Source organism: Scyliorhinus canicula, chromosome 4 (genome assembly GCF_902713615.1).
Source record: "Scyliorhinus canicula chromosome 4, sScyCan1.1, whole genome shotgun sequence".
Taxonomy (NCBI): Eukaryota; Metazoa; Chordata; class Chondrichthyes; order Carcharhiniformes; family Scyliorhinidae; genus Scyliorhinus; species Scyliorhinus canicula.
Window position 1 is genome coordinate 63,646,828 of NC_052149.1, and position 23,833 is coordinate 63,670,660.

At 43.6% G+C, this 23,833-nt stretch overlaps 1 protein-coding gene and 1 long non-coding RNA gene across 2 annotated transcripts; one reads left to right on the forward strand and one right to left on the reverse strand.

Annotated features, from left to right (window-relative positions):
• Window positions 1-9,223: 9,223 nt before the first annotated feature.
• LOC119964625 lies at window positions 9,224-11,133 on the reverse strand. Its single transcript, XR_005460339.1, has 2 exons — window positions 10,927-11,133; window positions 9,224-9,643 (listed from the first exon to the last, which is right to left on the reverse strand). It is a non-coding gene; the product is annotated as an uncharacterized LOC119964625 (long non-coding RNA).
• Window positions 11,134-11,370: 237 nt separating this feature from the next.
• On the forward strand, window positions 11,371-13,224 carry jun (Jun proto-oncogene, AP-1 transcription factor subunit). Its single transcript, XM_038794357.1, has one exon. It carries the CDS (start codon window positions 11,645-11,647, stop codon window positions 12,599-12,601), a length of 957 nt encoding a protein of 318 aa, XP_038650285.1. The 5' UTR covers window positions 11,371-11,644; the 3' UTR covers window positions 12,602-13,224.
• Window positions 13,225-23,833: the final 10,609 nt, after the last annotated feature.

Below are 23,833 nucleotides of genomic sequence, written 5' to 3' on the forward strand. Positions count from 1 at the left end.
CTGCAGAGACTTTTATTTATGCTGACCATAATCCTTTAACTTTTTGCAAAGTCCTATATGAAGAATCTGAGATCAAAGCTACAACCATATAGTTTGAAAACCATCAACTAGCGGGAAGAGGCAATATCATAGCAGATGCTTTATCAAGAGCAAATATGGAGTAACAAGGATGTTGGGAGAAAACAGATTTTGTGTAGAATATGATTTTTGTGAAAAAGTCCTGTTTGTGATGTAAAGGCATTGGCCCATAATTTCCATTCCTATTTTTTGTTTGCGAAGATTCTCTGCCGTACATGCATACAGGGATGTTGCGGATGTCCCGTTGCACGGACATACGTGCTGGAAACGCACCACTTTTAAACTATCGGTCTGTTTTTTTCCCACTTGCTTTCGCACCCACCGCTGCACTGAACCTGCTGTATGAAAAATCCAGGGGCAGCGCTAACTTGGCCGCCTTGCCCCGATGTTACACAAGTTTTGACACTTCTCTTTGTTTTTCTCGGTCCGGAATCATCAATGGGAAGCAGGAGACATTGGGAGCCATGGTTTTGGTGGGGTAATATTTTATAATACTAGTGTTTAGTGCTATGTTATGGGAGCGGCGTTTTCAGAACCCGAAAATGTATCATGGAGTTCAACCAACCTCTCCCTTTAATGTATTGTCGCTTTTGAAGCACACGGCTTGGTCTCCAGGTGTGGTATTACAATTATGGACACAGGGGTTTTTAAACACAAAACAATGTTTATTCCATGAATTCAACTGAACCTTTTAAAATAAAAATTGGATCCCTTAACACCCCTTAATTCAAAGATAACCCCGAAAATAATACAACACTAAATAATCCCTCAAAATGTTCCTACAAACCTCCAAAAGACTTAACACCTTTAAACAGAAACACATCAGGTCAAAGACATTACTATTATGAGTTTAAACCGTGGGTATTCCTTTTTGGGCCTCCTTTTGCCATCAGATGTTCTCTTCTGAACAAGGGTATCCCAGGTGTTGCTGCCTATGATGCATTTCTTGAGGTAAACCTTCAGGGTATCTTTGATGTGCTTTTTTGTCCTCTTGTTCTTTGGGATCCTTCATTAAGCGGGGAGATTTGCTTTGGCAGTCAGGACTTTTACATCTAAGCACATGGCTGGCCTAGCAGAGTTGGTTTCAGATGATCATGACCTTGATGCTGGTGCTCTTCCAGCACAGAGTTGTGAACACAGCCACGCCCATCATGTGAACCCACCTCCCATCCATCGAGTCTGTCTACACCTCCCGCTGCCTTGGGAAACCGGGCAGCATAATCAAAGACCCCCCCCCCCCCCCCCCGGCTTATTTTCTCTTCCAAACTCTTCCATTGGGCAGGAAATACAAAAGTCTGAGAACCTGCACTAACAGATTCAAAAACAGCTTCTTCCCGGCTGTTCAACGCCTAAAAGACCCTATTATGGATTTATCTGATCTCTTCACACATTTTCACTGAGTAGTGCTACACTCCTACATTCTTCACTCAATGCATGTGTCTATGCATTTTCATTATGTATTTATGTTTGCCCTATGTTTTCTTTCCATATATGGAATGATCTGTCTGGACTGCAGGCAGAACAATACTTTTCACTGCTACTCAGTACATGTGACAATAAACAATTATAATCTTCTTCCTCTCCCCCCCCCCCCTTCCCACTATTTACAGAAAGACAACAGAACTGTTGAGTCCAAGTAAAAAATATATTTCACTGATCATTGTGTTAAAGTGAAAAAGATATATTTTATTGCAGTGTTTGGAAAAGATGTGGTAGCTATCAAAGGAAATGTCATCCAGCAGCTGTGAATGTTAAACGCTACATTAAATGTTAACATATCAAAATTGTGTTTATAACATTATTCTTAATAAATGTTTTCCATTAAACTTTACTAGCTTCTACAAATGTCTTACTGAAACAACAAAACACAACATTTAATTAAGAGATAATTATAATTGAATAAGATAATTGAAATAATCAAGGTAAAAACATAATAACATGGGTAACACAGTGGCATACTGGTTAGCACTGCTGTCACACATGTTCAATTCAGACCTTCGATGACTGTGTGGAGTTTGCACATTCTCCACATGTCCTCTGGGTGCTTTGGTTTCTTCCCAGTCAAAAGATGTGCAGTTTGCACACATTCTCCACGTGTCCTCTGGGTGCTTCGGTTTCCTCCCAGTCAAAAGATGTGCAGTTTGCACATTCTCCACGTGTCCTCTGGGTGCTTCGGTTTCCTCCCAGTCAAAAGATGTGCAGGTTGGGTGGATTGGCCTCGTTGAATTGCCCCTCAAGTGTCCAAAGGTTAGGTGGGGTTATGGGGAAAATGCGTCACAAGGGCTGTGCTGAAGCTGGAAAGTTCATTGCGCTTTTTGCAAGCAGGTAAATGCGCAGTTTTCTCTTCCAGTATCAGCAGCGGTCTGTGGCTTTCCAACAATACTCTGAAGTTACGGGCCATTGTTACTGCTGGACTAAGTGCCGGAATTCTCCAGTGCCCGATGCAGATATCGTAATCCATTCTGACCCCTCCTCCGAAGTGCCATCATCGTGCCGCGCACGCTGTTGCAACGGCGTTGGTGCATCATTGGCAGGCCCCCCCCTGCGATGCTCTGCCCCCGATGGGCCAAGTTCCTGACTGCGCGGTTGACGTGTTGTCTGAGCGGTCAGGAACCCAGCGTGGCGGCTGCTGACAGTGTCCAGCGCCGCCATATTCGTCCGGGAACCGTGCTGCTAACCGGAGGGGCTTCCACGAGGGCTGGGGGGAGGCCAGGGGATGTCCTGTGGAGTCACAGATGGCAGGTCGGGTGCACGCAGGGCCAGCGCCATGTTGTATGGCGCGATAGCTGCAGGTCGTCGCTGCACCCGGCCATTCTCGGCACGGGAGCTTTGTCTGGCGCCACTGCCCGACCCTCACGGTCCTGGAATCGCAGAGGGTTCGGCCCTGATTTTGGTGTCGTAAAACGCCTGCAAATTCTCCATTTCAGCCAGCACCCAGTCGCTGAGATAGAGAATACAGCCCAAGATATTTAAAAGTTAACCAAGATAGTGATGAGGAGATTGTAGTACAAAATGACACCTTTCCATTACTTTTGCTCTGTGGGGGTGTTAGGAGCAATGTAAAATGTACCCAATTTATTTTTTCCAATTAAGGGGCAATTTAGCATGGCCAATCCACCTACATTGCACATCTTTGGGTTGTGGGGGCGAAACGCACGCAAACAATGGGAGAACGTGCAAACTCCGCATGGACAGTGACCCAGAGCCGGGATCGAACCTGGGACCTCGGTGCCATGAGATTGCAGTGCTACCACTGTGCCACCGTGCTGCCCCAATTTATTTGTTTTGTATATTAAGAAAAAAGAGGAACATGTTCTGGTTTCATTTAGCACTTTTGGAGCTTTGTTAAGTGAAGTCTTGAGGCTCTGTTTGTATACATGTATTTTAGTAAGGTTTTGCCACCCTTGAAGTGAACAGATGGGTTAAAAAAGGCGAGCAGTTTAGTGAATTGAAAAAATAAAGTAGACAAAACCGTGCTGCTGCTCAGCAATGGGGCTCCAGGGACACAGACATGGGGAAAGGTAGAAAGACTGTTCAGTCAATGTGTGTATTCTAGAATGGAGGTGGGAATGAATAAGCAATCCTGCAGGAAAACTGATTTCAGAGAACTCTTGAAGTAATTGTGAGTTCAGTGTCTCGGAGAGAGATACAACTGGGGAAGTTTGCATCTGAGCTCATCCAAGCAAAAAGCCTTGGTTTAACTTTCCTGCTGTTCTTCAAAATAACGTAGTGGAATTTTTCATATTCATCCCAACAGACAGATGGGGCCTCCCTTAACACCTCATCCAAAGGCACATCCAACAGTGCAGCTCTTCACTCTCGCTGTACTACATTGGAGTGCCGGCCTTAATTATTGTATTCAACTGTGTAAAGGGCAAACAATTTTGAAATATGGACGAAAGATCTTTCCTGATTGGTTATGTTTTGTACAGTGCAACAAGGAAGTAGTGCTCCATCTTGTTCTGGAGAATGAAATTGGGCCTATTTCTATTTTTAAATATCACATTTATTTTATAAAAAAGTATTACATTTACTTTATAAAGCATATTCTAATAGTCTGCAGCATCTACAAAAGAAAGTTGCCACTATCAAAGATAAAAGCAACCCATCTCTAAAATGCACACATTTCTAATTAATTCTTTATATGAAAATTTTAAAAGAAGCATCACAAATATTTATTTGCATTTACTTCAGCCAGTGCTGTCAAATCCCAATAGCAGAAGAACTCCTTGTCAAGGTGACTTTAATACTGGCACCATCACAGCTTCTAGAAAGTGATCATCAGAACTACGCACAAAAGAATACCCCCAAAGAATTTACCAACAATAGAAAATTAGGGTAAGAAAGTCAGAGGGAGGGCAAAATACAAATTACACAATAATATGTTACACATATCTTATCAAGTTTAAAATGCCACATTAACAGTTTGTCATGCCAGTGCATAAATGATGATATTACAAGTTTTATTTAAAAGCTTATATTCATTTTAAAATGTCTGTCACCTGACTTTGTAATTTCAATTACCGAGCAAGCTTTTTGGAAAGTTTCAAATTGGATTATAATGGACAGGGGTCTCTTTTTAATGGGCAAGCCTAAACAGCACTTTTCTGTGGAACTTCACACCTACTAATACAGCGGTTTTCTCCAAAAGACAAGGTCAGTGAACTCCCAGACTCTGGTTGTGCCATGTAACAAAAGGAGGATTATCAAGACTGAGTATCCACAATGCAGTGGTGGATAAATAAAGACTGCTATCTACCTTCTATCATATACCAATGGCTTTTGATCATGTGACAAACTCCTTTTACACGATGAAAGAACATAATTTGCCTTCCACACATATCAATGGTCGTTCATCATGTGATCAAAACTGCCCTCTGATTTTGAAGTCCTTTTATCCAAAAACAGAAAGTCCAGGCAGTCTGTAGAACACCAGCAACAACATTGCAGCTGCAAAAGAAAAGGACGTGTTGCCTTGCCTTTCCAGGAGCTGAGGCTGAAAGTATCTTAAAAGCCTCCTCCAATCTGTTTTGAACAGGTGAGTTTAACCCCTTGATTTAATCCAGAAAGCCTGTTGTTGCTGCATTTCGAATGGACCGCACACTAACAGGAGGTGGAGGAGTACTGAAAGAAAAGTGAATTGGGGGCTTTAGTCTATCTCTCTCTTCTTCGATCTGTAACTGAAATTCGGCACTGCATTCTGAGATTTGAATTAATTGAACTAAAACCAGCCAGATCAATTCAAAGAAGGAATTGCAAGCCAAAAACAGGTGAATGTTCAGTCGCTGAAATTGACTTTACAACAAACACAGCAGCAATTTTTCATGCACAAACACCTAAACTTAACCTGCTTAGTTGTGGTACAAACATGATTGTGAAACAGGAGGACTTAACTGGGAAACAATTAAAGTCCTAAATAAAGAATAGTTAAAACATGTTGATCTTAAAACAAGTAATAAAACAAGGAGATGAGGTTCAAAAGATCCAAGCTGAATATTTGAAACTCATTCCAGAATCAGAACAGATACAAGAAGCAGCAGAATCTGAGCAGATCTGGTTGTCGTAACCAAATTCATCTGGAAGACTGGAAGCTGAAGTTTGAAAGGAAAGAGACTTTTGAGCGTGCCAGCTTCAAAAACTAGAGATGGAATTACAGGCTCAACAAGATAGAGAATTGAGCCAGATTCATCAGCTCGAGAAACCCCAACATTATCCATCAGTAACAGAACATAGAACAAACAGTGCAGAAGGAGGCCATTCGGCCCATCGAGTCTGCACCGACCCATTGAAGCCCTTACTTCCACCCCATTAGCCAATAACCACTCCTAATCCAAACCCTCTCAGCCCAGAATCAAATTCTCATGTGCTAAAGCTCTCCGGATTTGGCCCAGAATTTGAAGAGAAAGATGTGGAGACTGTCTTAACAGTCTTTGATAAATTGGCAACTCAGTTGCAAAGGCTACCAGAATTGTGGGCACTCCTGATACAGTACAGTGTCAGCTGTTAGGGAAAGCTCGTGAAGTTTTCTTAATACTGTCTGCTCAAACGTCTGCCAGTTACCAGCAAAGGCTGTTCTCATGCCTAGTACCAGAGGCATACTGCCACAAGTTCTGGTGTTGTAAGACTTTTTACTGTGCTCACCCCAGTCCAACACCAGCATCTCCACATCACAAAATTCTATAAAAATAAATCAACGGGGCAGCACGGTGGCAAGCACTGCTGCCTCACGGCACCGAGGACACAGCTTCGATCCCGGCCCCAGGTCACTGTCTGTGTGAAGTTTGCACATTCTCCCTATGTATGCGTGGGCGTCACCCCAACAAACCTAAAGATGTGCAGGGTAGGCAGATTGGCTAATTTATATTGCCCCTTAATTGGGAAAGAACAACTGGGTACTCTAAATCATCAACAATTAGGCATTTGAAAGGCCAAAACAAATAGCTTTTGATTGGTGGGTCTGTGCTTTAAAAGGCTTTAGGAGGGGTTAAAGGAACTGGCGCTGTTAGGGGAGTTTAAAAATAGCATTCCTCCCTCCCCCCCTCACCGTGAAACTCAAGAGGTCAGAGCTGCAGTAATTATGGCTGATGACTATGACCTCACCACAGGTCCAGAGCTCCAGACAGACCCTTCCCAAATCACTCAAAAATTTTGGAAAGTTAAGGGAGAATCCAATAAGAGGTGGGGTGTCTACGTAAAAGTGAGTAAAAGCAAAGGTGCAGGTAGCCCTCTCCAAACCCAAAAAGGTGGCACAGCAAACCAAATTGATACACAGAGGCCCATGTGTTCCACAGCAATATAATAGGACATGCCAGACCCAAGGTAGACTGTAGGTCTTAGAGAGTTCCACACAATTAGTCCCATGGAGCAGGTCCCTGGAAGATCAGACAGAGGCCTTAACTGTAGAAATCAGCCCCTCTAATAGTGCTGCCCTATATGTGGTGGAACCTGACAAAATTTCCTGAGAGCTACCAGAGTTTTAACCTTCAAGAAACAGTGCCCTCATACCCCTCCCTGGAAAAAAGCTAGTCCATTGTGTTGCTCAGGAATACAGAGACCACTCAATCTCTAATGCTGGAAAAAAGACTTGACACCCCTATCCCCCCTCACCAGAGTAGCTTTCCTATTCAAAGGATAACTGCCTAAAGTGGGTACTCAGATGATGAACCTACCAGAAGGCTTCAGTAGGGAGAGCTGACTATTGTAGGGAGAGCAGGAAGAGTTACTCCCAAGTTCAAACATGAATCCGAGATTATGGCCAAGAATAAAGATCTGGACTGGCAGAACCGGATGAAGAGTGGAAAGAAAACAGATTGTGAGTTCTCAGTAGATCTGGTAGTGACACTTGCGCTAGAACTCACTGATTGTAGGAGAGTGACATCCTGTGGTCAGATGGACCTGACGTTCCCCTCTAGAAAAGCCAGGTGCTAATTAATACGGTTAAAGGTCAGTGCTGTTCCATCAGGTCCTCCGAAAGTGACCTAATCTCTGTTTAAGTCATGTAGGAATTGTCCCCAGATGCCAGTGGTAGGGACGGATTTCCTGCTTGGGAATGATTTGGCTGGTAACAAGTTAGTAGCATTCCCAAAGCAATAAAAAAAAGAAACCAAGCAGCTACAGGAGGAAGCTTCAGGGACTTTCACCAACTGCAGAGTGACTCAGTCACAACCCAGACACACAGGTTTAAATGAGAAGGAGCCATCCCCCAGTTAGATGAGCTGGAGGTCTGACTACCCAAGAACACCTATCTGAAGGCGAGGTGGTGTTCAGGCAATCCTCCTTAAATTGAAGCACCGCACGCACCCAAATTGAAGTGCATGACGGACGGACTGCTCTGAGGTAGAGGCTGCCCAGGTCTGAGTGCTAGATATTACTTATGAGATGGGATAATGATGCAGAGTGGAGCCCCCCAGTGTCCCCCATTCAACAGCTGCAGACAAGGAATGGATGGGGCTCTACCAGTCAGCAGTACCCAGAGGAGATGGTCCCTCCAGATTTTGTCACATTTCCTAAGCAGCATTGTTACATCGTTCTGCTGCTCTTCTATCAGAGACAGTCTTCCAGAATATCTGTTTGTCAGCATAACAGTCAGGGTGCAAACAGTCCCTCCTCCCCATCAGACTTCAGCTGGCTGCCCTTGGTTATTTCTACTCTCTGGCACTCACTGGTTGACTAGGCTTTTGGCTGTAGTATTTCTTTAGCACGTGAAAGGTAGCATAACTTGTGCTTCTGCCTCCTTTCAGGGTTGTGGCTCAAATAGCTTTTTTTAAGTGGAATTATTTAATCATAACATAGAGGGCCGCAGCGCCTGTACTGCACTGTAATGTTCTATGTTATTTATAATTACTGTCATGTATCCAATATAAAATGAATGTTTTCTTCTTTTTGAAGACAGCTAATGATTCTACAGTGCTCAGGTCAAGGGCAAAATGTTTAACATAGGCTGAGTTTATACTCAAGAAAAAAAGATGTGCGCTTTAAGTACATTTTCATTCATTGTGTTCAGGATACCTATCCATCAATACAAAATGAACTGAATTTTACAGATGACAGGGCACAAATTTGCATTTTACAGGCTCCAGCCACTTAGTGGCCACCTCTGGAGCTGCCATTTTCTATGAAGTACACCTGCCCACCTTCAAGAGCTGCCAGCCAATGAGGGCTAGCAGCACCACCAGGATGAATGACTAATGCTGGGGCAGGAGAGTACATCAATGGATGAGCATCCTCACAACCAGGTAAGTGGGGCTTGAGGTAATGGGCTAGTTAGGCAGGCATGGGTGGGTGGGGGTTGGTGAGCACAGGTGGTTTCATTGCCACCGGGGCAACAATTATCATTAAGGACCAAAAAGTATCTGAGGAAGGTGGCACTTTATTGGCACCCTCCATCTCCCAGACTGACTCCAGAGCGTTGGGAAAATTAAGCCTGAGGTTTCTCCTACAAAGGGTTTCTTGGAGCTTTTAAAAAACATACAACTCATTCCAATTAAAAACCAACTCATTCCAATTAAAAACCCTATTCAACATTTATACTAGTTTCATAATTTAAACAGCAGTATAATAACATTGATTAAAAAGTAACCATTAATGGCCTTTCAAAATCAGTAAATGCAGCCCAACATGAAAAATTGTCTTTAAATGTGTCTTCTTGAATGTGGCATCAATTGCTCAAGTATCAGAAATTTATTTTAAATCATGCTACAAATACAATCCAAATCAGATAGTTCCCTGTAAAACTGGATTAATTATAACAATGCCAAAAGAATTTAAATCTGGGTAGGTTGACGAACACATTATGGCACCCATTCTCTGAGATCTGCTTGTAATCAAAAACTTAAAACAAAAATTACTGTAGTTATTGTAAGTCATGACACAGGCCTAAAATATTGAACTCTAGCCGGGGGAAATACAGATTGGAGAATCTGTAACTCTATAAAATGTATTAGGTTCCTTGTTTGAACTCTGGTCTATACTGGGCCACTTATTCCATACCAGAGGAACAGATCCACAACGATAGGCTTCAGCATTTCTGGACTTAGCACCCAATGAATGTTCTTCGTCCTGCTGGCTAAAAATGCGCAAATATCCAATCAGAACAGGTTTAGAAATGAGCACAAAGCCTTATAGTAAAATTGCTTACTGACCCTGTGGACCATACTCAAGTTTCCATGTTGAAGGCGTCACATAAATGCAAGTTGCAACCACATATATACTTACAGATAGAAAGATCATAAGTTAAATTGTAGGCGATCCACAACATACAATTAAGATGTAATCCAATGTTAACTGCACGAGCAGTCTTTACAATATGCTGCACAGGAATATCCCCACCGTAAACTATGAGCTACTAATCTAAAAGCCAATGTCCTGCAGAAATACACCAAGCTGCTTTGCGATCACTGCACATGAATCGCGCGAACTTTCAGCACATCAGAGGAAAGACCAGTTTTGAAATTGGTCGCATTTTTGCTCTGAGACAATTCAGTACGGAGCAAGACCGCCTGTTGTCTTACCCTCCTTGGATCAGTTTCACTGGTTGGGTGGGTTATTTAGCAACGCGGTTGTGGCTGAAAGATGGGTTCAGTCTCGGCAAGAAAAAAAATCCCCTACAGCCCCGAGAATATAGTGGTTTCTCCCCCCCCCCCAAAAAAGTTCTACAAAACCCGCATTAAACATGATTCTTTCAGGCGACGGGCTATTGCAATAACCACCTTGCTACATAAACATACACAGTGCACTCAAGGGCAGAGTCCTCCCACAGCATTAGTTATCGACAACAACGGCATTTTCCCGAAAGATAAATCAATGTGCTGATTAAATGCATTGCAGCCACTTCGCGGCAGGGCAAAGCACAACTGAGCCTGTTACTGGCCATTTCATCATTTCCTTAAAGGGGCGATGTTCGCATCAGGATTTAACTGGCATTTGCAAGCAGTGAAGGACAGTGCTGGTCTCTCCACCGCCCCTCCCCCAAGATAGTTCACTGGGCGTTTGTTGCAGCGCGTTACTGATGGCGGACAGCAAAGAGGCCGGCCGCCCGGCACTAGCCGCAGTCGGATCCATTTCACCAGCACAGACGGTCAACTTCAGGTCAACCGAACTTGACCGGGAGACCCACCTCGGTGTCGCTGCCATTGGCGGGAAGCTCGCGGTTGGCGCGCTTCTATTGGCGCATTCGGCCGTCCGTCAGAGGCGACGTCATAATACCCCGGCCCCCACGCCTGACGGTTTGCGTTCGAATGTGGGTCCCTTTCAAAAACCACGGCGCTGCAAGCCATTGCCCCCCCCCCCCCCCCAGCCTTCCGAGTGGCTCAGCGTCGTCAGCAGCAGCTTCCTATTGCTCAAGCTTACATCAATCTTAAAACACCTTCAGGTTTGGTTAACACATCAGTCCGCTGCCGCCACCCTGTACTTCTAACCCAACATCCAGTTGTATTCATTTATGGCGATACTGAGGGGGAAGCGGAGGACAGAATGTAGGAATGGGATAATGGCGGATTATATTAATTATTCTGGCAAAAAAACGACACGTCTGTCCAACAACAACACTTCCCGCCACTTCACCGATGTGCACCTAAGCGGGTAACTGGATCTTCAAAATAAAGACGTCATCCCATGATGCCCCGCTCCAGCATTACCTCAGCCCGTCATGCACCGCGATAGTTAGAATCTTCTGGGGCGTTGTTATAGAAACCGAGCCCCACATGCAAATTGTAAAACGCCCAGACGTAATGATTAGCCAATGGGAAGAGGCCGAGATGACCTCATTGCTATTTCGGGTGGATTACCAGTTGCAGATAAGCTTGGGACTCACGCTGCAAGTGCCCAGAGCTGAGTGTGAAACAAGCTGAAGGAACTTGGTAGTTTGCACACTTTTTGCTTTGGGAGCTTACTGAATACAGGAGATTTGATTGGGGAAAAAAATATCAACTGATTTCCCAAAGTACTTTTATTTTTGAACTTGCGAACCGAACAGGTAACCCTGCAGCCTGTCTGAACTCTTTTAAGAACCCTGCTATATCTCTATTTTGAAACACTTTGTATCGAGTTTTTTCTCCATCGGTATTCTATGTCTACGAAGATGGAACAGCCATTCTACCACGACGATGCACTCAACGCAGCTTTTGCACAGCCTGAGAATAGTGGTTATGGATACAGTCCGAAAATGTTGAAACAAAATATGACTTTGAATCTGTCTGATCCAGCCAGCAACTTGAAACCCCATCTGAGGAACAAGAACAGTGAAGGTATCTTAACGTCTCCGGACGTGGGACTTCTCAAACTCGCATCACCTGAACTTGAACGTCTTATAATTCAGTCCAGCAATGGGCTGATCACCACCACCCCTACACCGACCCAGTTCCTGTGCCCGAGAAATGTCACGGACGAACAGGAGGGCTTTGCCGAAGGCTTTGTCAAAGCTCTTGAAGAACTTCATAAACAGAATATCCTGCCCAGCGTGACATGTTCAACTCCGTCTGTGAATACGGCGATTGCGGTTTCCGCCTCTCTGCCCAGTGCAAGTACTGTTTACAATTCAAATTTGCACCAGGAGCCTCCTGTCTACGCTAATCTCAACAATTTTAATCCGAACTCCCTCACCCCGCAGCCTAATTACAATGCCAACAATATGAACTATGCAGCACCCCAGCATCATCCGATGAACCACCAAATGCCTGTGCAGCATCCCAGACTCCAGGCCCTGAAGGAAGAGCCTCAGACGGTGCCCGAAATGCCCGGGGAGACCCCGCCGTTGTCTCCTATTGACATGGAGTCTCAGGAGCGCATCAAGGCGGAGAGGAAGCGAATGAGAAACCGCATCGCCGCCTCAAAGTGCCGGAAAAGGAAACTGGAGAGAATTGCCAGGCTGGAAGATAAAGTGAAGACTTTAAAGGCACAAAACTCTGAACTGGCGTCCACGGCAAACTTGCTGCGAGAGCAGGTTGCCCAGCTGAAGCAGAAAGTTATGAATCACGTAAACAGCGGCTGCCAACTCATGCTAACACAGCAGCTGCAAACGTTTTGATTCAAAAACTTGAAGGGAGAACTATTGGTGAACAAATGCAGAGTAAGAGGACTGAATTAAATAGATCAAGACAGCGGAAAAGTCCTGATTGCGCCCTGAGTGCGCATGTACGGAGGAAAACGTGGAGGACTGTGCTTGATGTAATAAAAACAACAGTATAACTGAAATGCTGTTTGCGGAAAAATATCGAGTCATTGTTTTACTCTGACCGAGTCTTGCATGGACCGAAACAGTTCAAGATCATCCAGTATTACAGAATTAAAAACTGCGATAGAGTAGATCGCTTCTGATGTAGTATAATGTGGGGAAGGGCGTGGGAGGGAGTTACGGGAGGTTAAAGCTTTGAGGTCGTTTTGCCTTGAAAAATTGTACAGACTATGTTTTGTTTCATGAGAAATTATTCTGTCAACAAAACATAACCGCTTCAAGCGATAGCCTTTGTAAGTTATTTTTATGTTGCTTATTGGGATAAACCCCAATATATTCTTGTAAATAAGAGATTTGGAAGACTCTAAGTTTACCATTTGTAATAAAATATATAATTTTTTATGTTGGTTTCTGAGAACTTCTGGAAAAAGTTCCATTATATTTAAGAATGTATGAATAAAGTATTGAAAAAGACATTTATTTTGTACTCAATTGTTTTCTTGGCATATAGTATTATTGCAGCAATCTTTATCTGAATATTGAAAGTACATATAGTGGCAGGGATGTACAGAACTGTCCTTTGTGGTCAAGTTTCTCTTTCTGTTCTATACTTGATACAGGACAAATGCACGTGTTTATTATAAACTTGCTATGTAGAACATTTCGAATGAAAGCGTACTTTGGCAAAAGTTCATAACACTACTCAAAAATAGTATTGGGTGTTTCAGTTTCACCTTTTTTTATTTTTCAAAAGGTCTAAACGTACAGTAGGATTTGGTGCCAAAGTCTTATTGTCAATATGTCTCCACTGATTAACTCCCAAGAAACTACTGTTGCTTTTCATTTCTAGTGCTGCTACTAATCATATGACCTATAAAGTTTTGAGGCATTAATATATGGGTCAATTCAGAAACCCAAATAAAACATATATATATATATATATATATATCACTGTCCTATGTAAGAGTCGCAATTCAGAGAAGAAGGATTGGTTATTAAGGATTATAATTTTGGGCTCGAAATGGTTACACTAATCACTGCTAAACTTTACAATTAAAGTCCTCAGTAAAGGCTGAAAGGTCACATCACGTACGGTGTTCGAGAATTGTAAGCTTTATTGAGGGCTGTAATGGATACCCGTACTTAAACAACTATGTTACAGGTTATGTAACTTAAGGTGGCTTATTTTAAAACGCAGAGAATTTTGTGTAAGTGAATTATATTTTCAGTTGATTGTCCATCAATTCACGCATCCACAAGTTCCTTAGTCCTGCGTGATAATTCAGTAGAAAATAGAAATAAAAAACAAGAACTAAGTGGAATGTTAAATTTCACTGGGAAACTGCTTTGAAATTACATTTTAGTCATAACTGGCACGATTTTTAAAAATGAATTAGAAATTACGGTTTCGATTTTCTGGACTGTCATTCAATGTGTAACGTTTTACCGCTATCTTGTGCAAAATAGTCACATACCAAAGATAAAAAGATTGACTTCAAAAACGTGGAACTATATTAAGCCATACAACAACAACTCGTATTTATATAACGCCTGCAACGTTATCGAACGCCCCACAGAAGAGTATTACCACATTTGTTTATAAACAATGCAACAGATACAATTTTACTACCTAAAACGATATACTTCAAACTTCTGAATTCACACATTAAACAGTAGTTGATTCTTGACTGCTGGAGCAACAATCCTTTTTGGGGAGGTCTTTTTGAAAGAGATACAATTTTAATTAACTGCTTATTCCGACAAGAACAATTGCAGGACAGCAACGCGAAAGTTCTAAGAATCTAAGCTCTTAAAAATAGTTATCGGCATTATAAATAACAAATACTTTATCAGAGTACAACTGCTGCGATTTCTTCGCAACTAAATAGTTGTTTGGGTTCTCTAAAGAAAGTGACTGAAGTATTTCCAATTATCCACCTGTAAATTTCAGGTTAATTTCATGATTAAGAGGATAGCCAATCGGGTATGCGCACGAAAACGTGGCTGCGAAGCAGGTCCCCCAAACGTGAGATGTTTTACTCTGATAAAGTAACACAGACTGGTGACAAGGAACTGTTCAAAGTACAAAGTGAGGTGCGAAATAAAAATGATGCTGAAAATATAGCGCCGCGTTTACGTTTCTTTTTCTTTAAATCAGCAATGCAACAAACAAAACAAAAAAGGCCGGGAAAACACGTTACAGTTTCGGGGACTTATTCCCTTGTAAGGTATTTACGCGCGCTCGTAACTTGCGTCTTTGCAGCCACGCGGATCTTGCGTACAGCGGAGTAGCGCCTGGCCTGAGAACTCGCCCGGGAACGTGGGCGTTCTGTTACCAAATATGGAAAACGCGGTGATCTCAGTGTCTGAGCTTGCGGAAGAGTGATGTCACAAAGGGATGCTGGTGCGGGGCGGGGGGCGGGGAGGGGGAGAGAGAGGAAGTTACCAACTAGGCGGGGCTTGACGGGAAGGACAGCCCGCGCGCTCTGCTTCTGATTGACAGCTCGGGCCAACCTGACTGGCAGGAAGCAACGAGCAAACAACACACCTGCACTGGGGAAGGGGAGGGCAGAACCAGGTGAGCGGCACCGACTAAAGCAAAGCCCGCACATCACAACTGTGCAACCTTCATCCACCTCACACAACTAAAGTGACCACCAGTTGTTGCAGAGTTTAAACATCTGTGCCAGTAGCCCCGCTGTCACCGTTGAAAGGACACTGACTAAAATGTCACCAGAAAACATTTAAATAGCATCGTGTACAATCTTGCCAGAAGTGGTGCTGAAAATGCCCCAATGTATTCCATCTTTATTATGTTGAGTTTTCAACATCACACTTGTCCGAAAAGAACATCTCAATAGCGTGGTTAACACCCTCGAAGGTATACACTTCATCTAAATACAGTAAGTGCTGAAGTATAGCATTGAATAACTTTGAGTTTAACGAGTGAATCGAGTATAAATTACTTTATGAAGACTGCAATTTCTACTTGGACTTTGCAATACTTTAGAGTTTTGCCTTTTTAAATGTAAAGTTCACATCTCTTTAAAATTTGCCTATTTACAATCAACTATGCTAAAATTTTGGATATGAGATCATTGTTGTCTGTAATAAAATAGTCTTGTTTGCATTGAAATAAATCAGATAGGTTCCCAAGCACGTATGTGTTCTGTTCTTTTGGACAAATAATGTGTGCGAGGGAAACTATTGTCGTAACTTATTAAAATGTGTAGAACATTTCTTATGTATTTACATTGTGTGTTTATCGTATGACCAATGTTTTTCATGTATGGAACGATCTGTCTGGACTGTACGCAGAACGATACTTTTTCCTGTACCTAGGTACACATGACAATAAATCCAAATCCAAATCAACTATATTATAACTGGAACCACCACTGTTTTCATTTCATTTTAATATTCACTATGTTTATGCTAAACATATCTAATTCCTGCTCATTCAGGATGGCCTTAGTATTTCAGGACATCTTTCACTCTCATTTGGTAAACAAGGTGGCTATGGTAGCCTCCTTGGAATGGAGATGAATTCATACCTGTATTACTTGGCTGTCAATTCTTATCTCACTTTATTTTCAGAAGACTTGTGTCAATAATTTTGCTTTATCTAAAAATTAAATTGAATGTTTTACTACAATAACTAATATTTAACCTACAACTAATCATTTCAATGAAATTCTTTTTAAATCATGTAAAATTATTTTGCCAATTAAATAAAAACAATACCGTTGGCCACTATCAAGTCGTGCATTTTCAACAGCCCATGTTCAACGCCTAGGCATTTGCAGAGTAACAAAAGTGAGTACTTTCTTTATCGTGATCATCCTACAGAGAAGAAATAAGCAAAAGTAGAAGCTTTACTGGAAGCACATTCAAAGAAACAGGATGTACTGAGGCTTTAAAAGATGCACAGAGAAATAAGTTAGAGAGGTCCAGAAATAGGCCCAAGCCCACTGAAAGTTCATCGACCCATGTAGTGGAGTGAATGGGAATGGCCAGAAGGCCAAAGTGAGAGGACTAAAGTCCTAAAGGGGACAGGCCGATAAGTAATACTGGAAGAGTTTACAGAGGCAGTGTAGGACGAGGATTATAAAGATTTTAAAAAAAAAAGAGAATTTTGAACAGAGGGAGGATGAACTAGTGGAGATTGTTGAGAACTGGAATGATGGGAAAGTTACAGTAAATAGTTAGGCACATCTTTGAATAGAGTGGCCATTGTTGTCCCTTTTTGCCCACCTCTCCTTCCAGAGGTAACTAAATACTGCTTTTAAGTTTATTCCTGTGAGCCATTTTGAATTTGGAAGATGTTATGTCAAGACCCCAAGATTAAGATTCTTAAATATCTCAAACATGGTAACATAGAGAAAACACTGCTCCCCATGGCATCCTATGAAGTGAACCATACTGCATTTCAGCATCAAACTCAACAAAACTTCAAATAATGGAATGAGTCAAAGGACTTAATTTTATTGGCGGGGGAGACGAGTGGTTGGCTCCTCACCCACCCACACGCAGAAGGAAAGTTGGCTGAAAGCTGAAACACTCCGCGCAAACACAGCCCGAAGACATAACACACTTCAGATGGGCTAAATTGGCTAACAGTGAGATTACCGCCCATCACTGGGGAGGAAGTCCCACCCAGTAATATGGCAATGCGAAGAGTTCAGTAGTGGGTGGACATAAACTGGCTTCAGAAAGAAACATGGAGGGTGGGATTCTCCATTTCTGAGACTAGCTGTTAATGCCAAAACAGGATTCGTGGACTTTCACGACAGAAGAACTGGCTCCACACCTGGAATGTTTCTGCTACTATTGAGGGGCTAGCACCGGTGCCACATGGAACACAATCAATTCCAATGAAAAATGACGTGGGATTCGCCAGGACTGTAATTGACACTCAGGAGGCTGACAAGCTGCAGCCGCACGTACACATTACACTTCCCACACATAATTCTAAAACGGCCAATAAGGTGGCACTCGTTGTGCTGGAGTGCGCCCATATAGCTAATGGGTCAGCTGGGGTCAGAAGCCACCCAGGGAGGTGCCCTGGGGGTACACCTATACCACCCATGGCACTAAGTTCGAAGTGGGCTGTTAGTGGTGTGTGCAGCTGCATGGCTGCCTTGCCAGCTTCGGCAATTATGTTTTGTGCCTGCCCACCCCGACCCCACAGTCCACCGCCTGACCAACGCCCACGACTCCCCCCGGCCATGCAGGAAGCCTCCATTGCCAGTGGCACAACTGTCAGCACACTATGGCGATGTTGGACACTTTCCGTACCCCCTCTCCCTCAGCAGCTGCCACGCCGGTTTCACGATTTTTAAATGCACAAATGAACAGCATTGTCGGTAACTTGGCCTATCGGAGGCGGAGAATCACGGTCACCCCGGAGAATACTGGGTAGGGCCTGCTAATTATATGCAAACGGTCTCTATTGTACGTGTGTTCCGGAACGCATTGGCGCTGCTGTTGAGATGCTGAAGCATTGCGATTTGGCGTCAAATTGGCGCCTGCTACGATTTCGGCATCGGCTAACAGAGAATCCCGCCCAGGATCGTTACAGTGCAGAAGGAGGCCATTCGCCCATTGAGGTAGCACTGGCTCACTCAAAGAGCATTCTACCTAATTCTACATTCTTGCCTCATCCCCATAACCTTGCGCATTATTTATTTTCAGATAGCAATCCAATTTCCTTTTGAGTGTCTTGATCAAACCTGTCTCCATCATCGTCTTAGGACATTTGTTCCAGGCTCCAACCACCTTCTGAGTGAAAAAATGTTTCCTCACATCACCTCTACTCCTTTTGCTTATTATTTTGGTTCTGTGACCTATATTAAAAAAAAATCTGTATTAGTGTCACAAATAGGTTTACATTAACACTGCCATGAAGTTACTGTGAAAATCCCCTAGTCGCCACACTCCGGTGAACTTTCGGGTACACTGATGGAGAATTCAGAATGTCCAATTCACCTAACAAGTACGTCTTTTTGGGACTTGTAGGAGGAAACTGAAGTGCCTGGAGGAAACCCACACAGACACGGGGAGAACATGCAGAATCCGCAGAGACAGTGACCCAAGCCGGGATAGAATCCGGGTCCCTGGTGCTGTGAAGCAACAATGCTAACCATTGTGCTACCATGCTGTCCTTCTTGATGCACTCTTGAGAGGGAACAGTTTCTCACTATCTACCCTGTCCATACCCCTCAGGGTCTTAAATATCTCCATCATTTATGGGCGGCATGGTGGCACAGTGGTTAGCACTGCTGCCTCACAGCAGCAGGAACCTGGGTTCCTGGGTTCAATTCCGGCCTTGGGTAACTGTTTGGAGTTTGCACTTTATCTCTGTGTCTGCATGGATTTGCTCCGGCTGCTCAGGTTTTCTCCCACAGCCCAAAGATGTACCGGGTAGGTGGATAGCCCATGATAAAATTGCCCCTTAGTGTCCAGGGATGTACAGGTTAGGTGGGGCTATGGAATAGGGCGGGTGAGTGGGCCCAGGTAGGAATCTCTTTCAGTGTGTCAGTGCAGACTCGATGGGCCGAATGGCCTGTTTCTGCACAATAACACCATAAGACATAGGAGCAGAATTTGGCCACGGCCCATCGAGTCTGCTCCGCCATTCAATCCTGGCTGATATTTTTCTCATCCCCATTCTCCCACCTTCTCCCCATACCCCTGATCCCTTATTAATCAATCTATCTCTATCTTAAAGACACTCAGTGATTTGACCTCAACAGCCTTCTGCAGCAAAGAGTTCCACAGATTCACCACCCTCTGACTGAATTAATTCTTCTTCATCTCTAGCCCTCCCGACATGAATACTGTAGTAACATTGGAGGGTGGCATGTGGCGCAATGGATAGCACTGGGACTGCGGCGCTGAGGACCTGGGTTCGAATCCCAGTCCTGGGTCACTGTCCATGTGGAGTTTGCACATTCTCCCCATGTCTGTGTGGGTTTCAGCCCCACAACCCAGCACGGTAGCACGGGCAGCACGGTAGAATGGTGGTTAGCATAAATGCCTCACAGCTCCAGGATCCCCGGTTCGATTCCCGGCTGGGTCACTGTCTGTGCGGAGTCTGCACGTCCTCCCCGTGTGTGCGTGGGTTTCCTCTGGGTGCTCCGGTTTCCTCCCACCGTCCAAAGATGTGCGGGTTAGGTGGATTGGCCATGCTAAATTGCCCGTAGTGTCCTAAAAAGTAAGGTTGGGGGGGGGGGGGTTGTTGGGTTACGGGTATAGGGTAGATATGTGGGTTTGAGTAGGGTGATCATTGCTCGGCACAACATCGAGGGCCGAAGGGCCTGTTCTGTGCTGTACTGTTCTATGTTCTATGTTCTATTTGCAGGTTAGGTGGATTGGCCACGCTAAATTGCCGCTTAATTGGAAAAAAAATAATTGGGTACTCTAAATTTTTAAAAAAATGAATGTTAACATTGCATTTGCCTTCCTAACTGCCGACTGAACCCGCACATTAACCTTAAGAGAATCTTGAACAAGGACTCCTAAGTCCCTTTGTGCTTCTGATTTCCTGAGCATTTCCTCATTTAGAAAATAGTCTCCATTCCTTTTTCCAAAGTGCATAACCTTACAATAACATCCAGAATATTGTATTCCATCTGCCACTTCATTGCCACTTTATTGCCCACTCTCCTAACCTGTCCAAGTCCTTCTGCAGCCCCCCTTAATGTATATTGTTGAAAGTTGTGGTCTCAGCACTGACCCCTGAGGCACACCACTAGTCACCGGCTGCCATCCTGAAAAAGACCCCTTTATCCCCACTCTCTATCTTCTGCCAGTCGGCCAATTCTCTATCCAACCAAGATCTTACCTTTAATACCACGGGCTCTTAACTTATTTACCAATCTCCTGTGCAGCACCTTGTCAAAGGCCTTCTGGAAATCTAAATAAATCACGTCCACTGGTTCCCCTTTGTCTAACGTCCTTGTTACCTCCTCAAAGAACTCTAACAGATTTGTCAGACGTGAACTCCATTTGACGAAGCCATGCTGACTCAGTACCATTTTATCATGCGCTTCCAAGTACTTAACAATATCATCTTTAATACTGGATTCTAAAATCTTTTCAATGACCGAAGTCAGGCTAACCGGCCTATAATTTCCCGTCTTCTGCCTCCCTCCCTGCTTAAACAGAGGTGTTACATTAGCCACTTTCCAGTCCTCTAGTACCCTCCCTGCCTCCAGTGATTCCTGAAAGATCACCACCAATGCCTTCACATTCTCCTTAGCTGTCACTGTAGAGATTCTATGATTCAGATTCCATGAAGTCTCCTGTCAGCCTTCTATTCTCCAAGGAAAGCAGACCCAACTTCTCTAGTCTATCTTCATAGCTACAATTGTTTATTACGGGAATCATTCTTGTGAATCTCCTCTGTACTCTCTCCTTCACATCCTTCCTCAAGTATGGTGCTCAGAGCTGGACACAATATTCCAGATGAGGTCAAACTGGTGTCTTATACAAGTTCAACAAGACCTCATTACCCTTGTACACAATGCCTCTATTCATAAAACCTAGGATACTATGTTTTATTAACTGCTCTCTTAACTTTCCCTATCACCTTCAATGACTTGTGTACATATACACAGATGTTCCTTTGTTCCTGCATCTCCTTAAGAGTTTCTTCCTTTATTTTATACTGTGTCTCCCCAATCTTCCTGTCAAAATGAATCACCTCACACTTCTCTACATTCAACTTCATCGCCCACTTCTCTGCCTAATCCACCAACATGTCTATATCCTTTTGAAGTTCAAGACTATCCTCATCACAATTGACAATGCTTCCAATCTTTGTGTTATCCTCAAATTTTGAAATCATGCCCCACACACCACAGTTTAAGTCATTAATATATTTCAGGAAGAGCAAAAGTTCCAACACTGACTTCTGGGGAATTCCACTACACACCTTCCTCCAGTCTAAAAAACAACCATTTATCAATAATCTCTGTCTTGTCACTCAGCCAATTTCTTACCCACGTGCCTACTTTCTGTTTGATTCCATGTGCTAGAATTTTGCTCAAAAGTCCATTGTGTTGCACTGTATGAAATGCTTTTTGAAAATCCACTCACACCACATCAACAGTGTATGTCAAAAAAACTGCAGCAAGTTAGCTAAACATGATTTTCACTTAATTAATCCATGCTGGCTCACCTTAATTACCCTGCACCTAAGTGGCTATTAATTTTGTTCCGAACTATAGTTTTCAGAAGTATCAAATTCACTGATCTGTAGTTCCCATCATTATCCTTGCACCCCTTTTTGAACAAGGATGTATGTAACATTTGCAATTCTCCAGTCATCTGGCACTACCCCGTGTGGAAGGAAGACTGAAAGATTATCCCCAGTGCCTCTGAAATTTCCACTCTCACCTCCCTCAACATCCTTGGATACATCAAATCAAATCCTGCTGCCTTTTCAATTTTATGTAAAATAGCCTGTCTAACACCTCCTTCTGGGTAGTAAATTCTTCCAGTATACCAATTGTTTTCGACTCACCTCGGCTGGGTAACATCCTCTTTCTTTGGAAAGACAGATGCAAAGTACTCGTTTAAAACCTCCAATACGTCTTCTGTCTCCAAAAAGTCTTTGCGAGAATCTCCAGTCTGGCTTCCACATTTTCCTGCATGGTGCACCCTCACTGGCAGCAGGATCCTTTGCTCTGGCAGCTGGCCAATGGGATTTCCCATTGTGGCCACCCCATACCATCTGGAAACCCGCGGGTGCGAGTGTTCTGCCGGCGGAGCGGTGGATCCCAATGAAGAATTCCACAGCTTAATTTTTATCCCTAATCAGCCCTAATCTTTCTTTTACCACCCTTTCATGCTCCCGCCTTGTTTTTATGACTAGTTTTTTTCATGTCCCTTCTGGTTCTTCTATATTCAGCCTGATTCTCCATTGTATTTTCTATCTGACATCTGTCATACTTGCAGTTCTTCTTTTTCATCTTCACCTCAATTTCTCTGGCAATCCAGGGTGCTCTGGATTTTTTATCCCACCTTTCTTCCTCAAGGATATATACCTTGACATTACCTGAAATACTATGGGCTGAATTCTCCATTGGCGGGATCCTCCACTACGCTGGCAGTGCACTCATGCCCACGGATTTCCAGATGGCCTGGTGGTGCCCACAATGGGAGACCTCATTGCCGGCTCCTGGGACGGAGGCTCCCCCTGCTGGTGGGGGCACATCACACCAGAAAATGGGTGCGGCGGGATGGAGAATCCCACCCTATCTCTTTGAACATGGCCCAATGTTCAGCTACCATCCTTTCTACCAATATTTAATTCCAACTCGCTCAACTTAGATGTATTCTCATCCCATTGAAGTTGGCTTTTCCCAATGAATTATCCTTGCTCTGGATTGCTCTTTGTCCTTTTACATGGCCAACCTAAACTTTATGATGCAATTCACTGTCCCTTAAATGCTCTCCCAGTATTATTTGATCCACCTGGGCCAACTCACTCCCCAGAAGTAGGACCAACTGCCCTCTCATTGGATTAGAAACATACTGCTGTAGGAAATAATCTTGAACGCACTCTCACCCCTCTTGTCCCTTTGCACTATTCCTATAGCAGTCTATTTTTGGATAATTATACTTTATAATGACACTATAATTCTTGCACCTCTCTGCTACTTATTTGCAAATTTGTTTCTCTACATCCCTTTGTGATGATTGGAAGATGATAGGAAAATTGGATTCTAAATGTAGTGGGTAAATTAAGGGTTAAAAGCCTGGGTTAGAATGTTTGTTTAAAAATAATTCTGTTTGCAGAGCCTGGATGGTTTTAGCAGCCAGCAAGTGAAATTGACACAGGAATGTGTTTATCAATCTGGGCTAATGCACAGTGGATTGCCTGGGGAGGTCCCTGGGGAGTTAATGTGCTTTTACAGCCTACAGAGATAATCAGCAGAATTCTCTGTCGGCAGGATCCTCCTGTCCGCCGGCAGCACACCCGTGCACGTGGGTCTCCTGATGGCATGGGGTGACCACAATGGGAATCTCCATTGGCCGTCTGCGGGAATGGAGAATCCTACTGCCGGTGGGGGCACA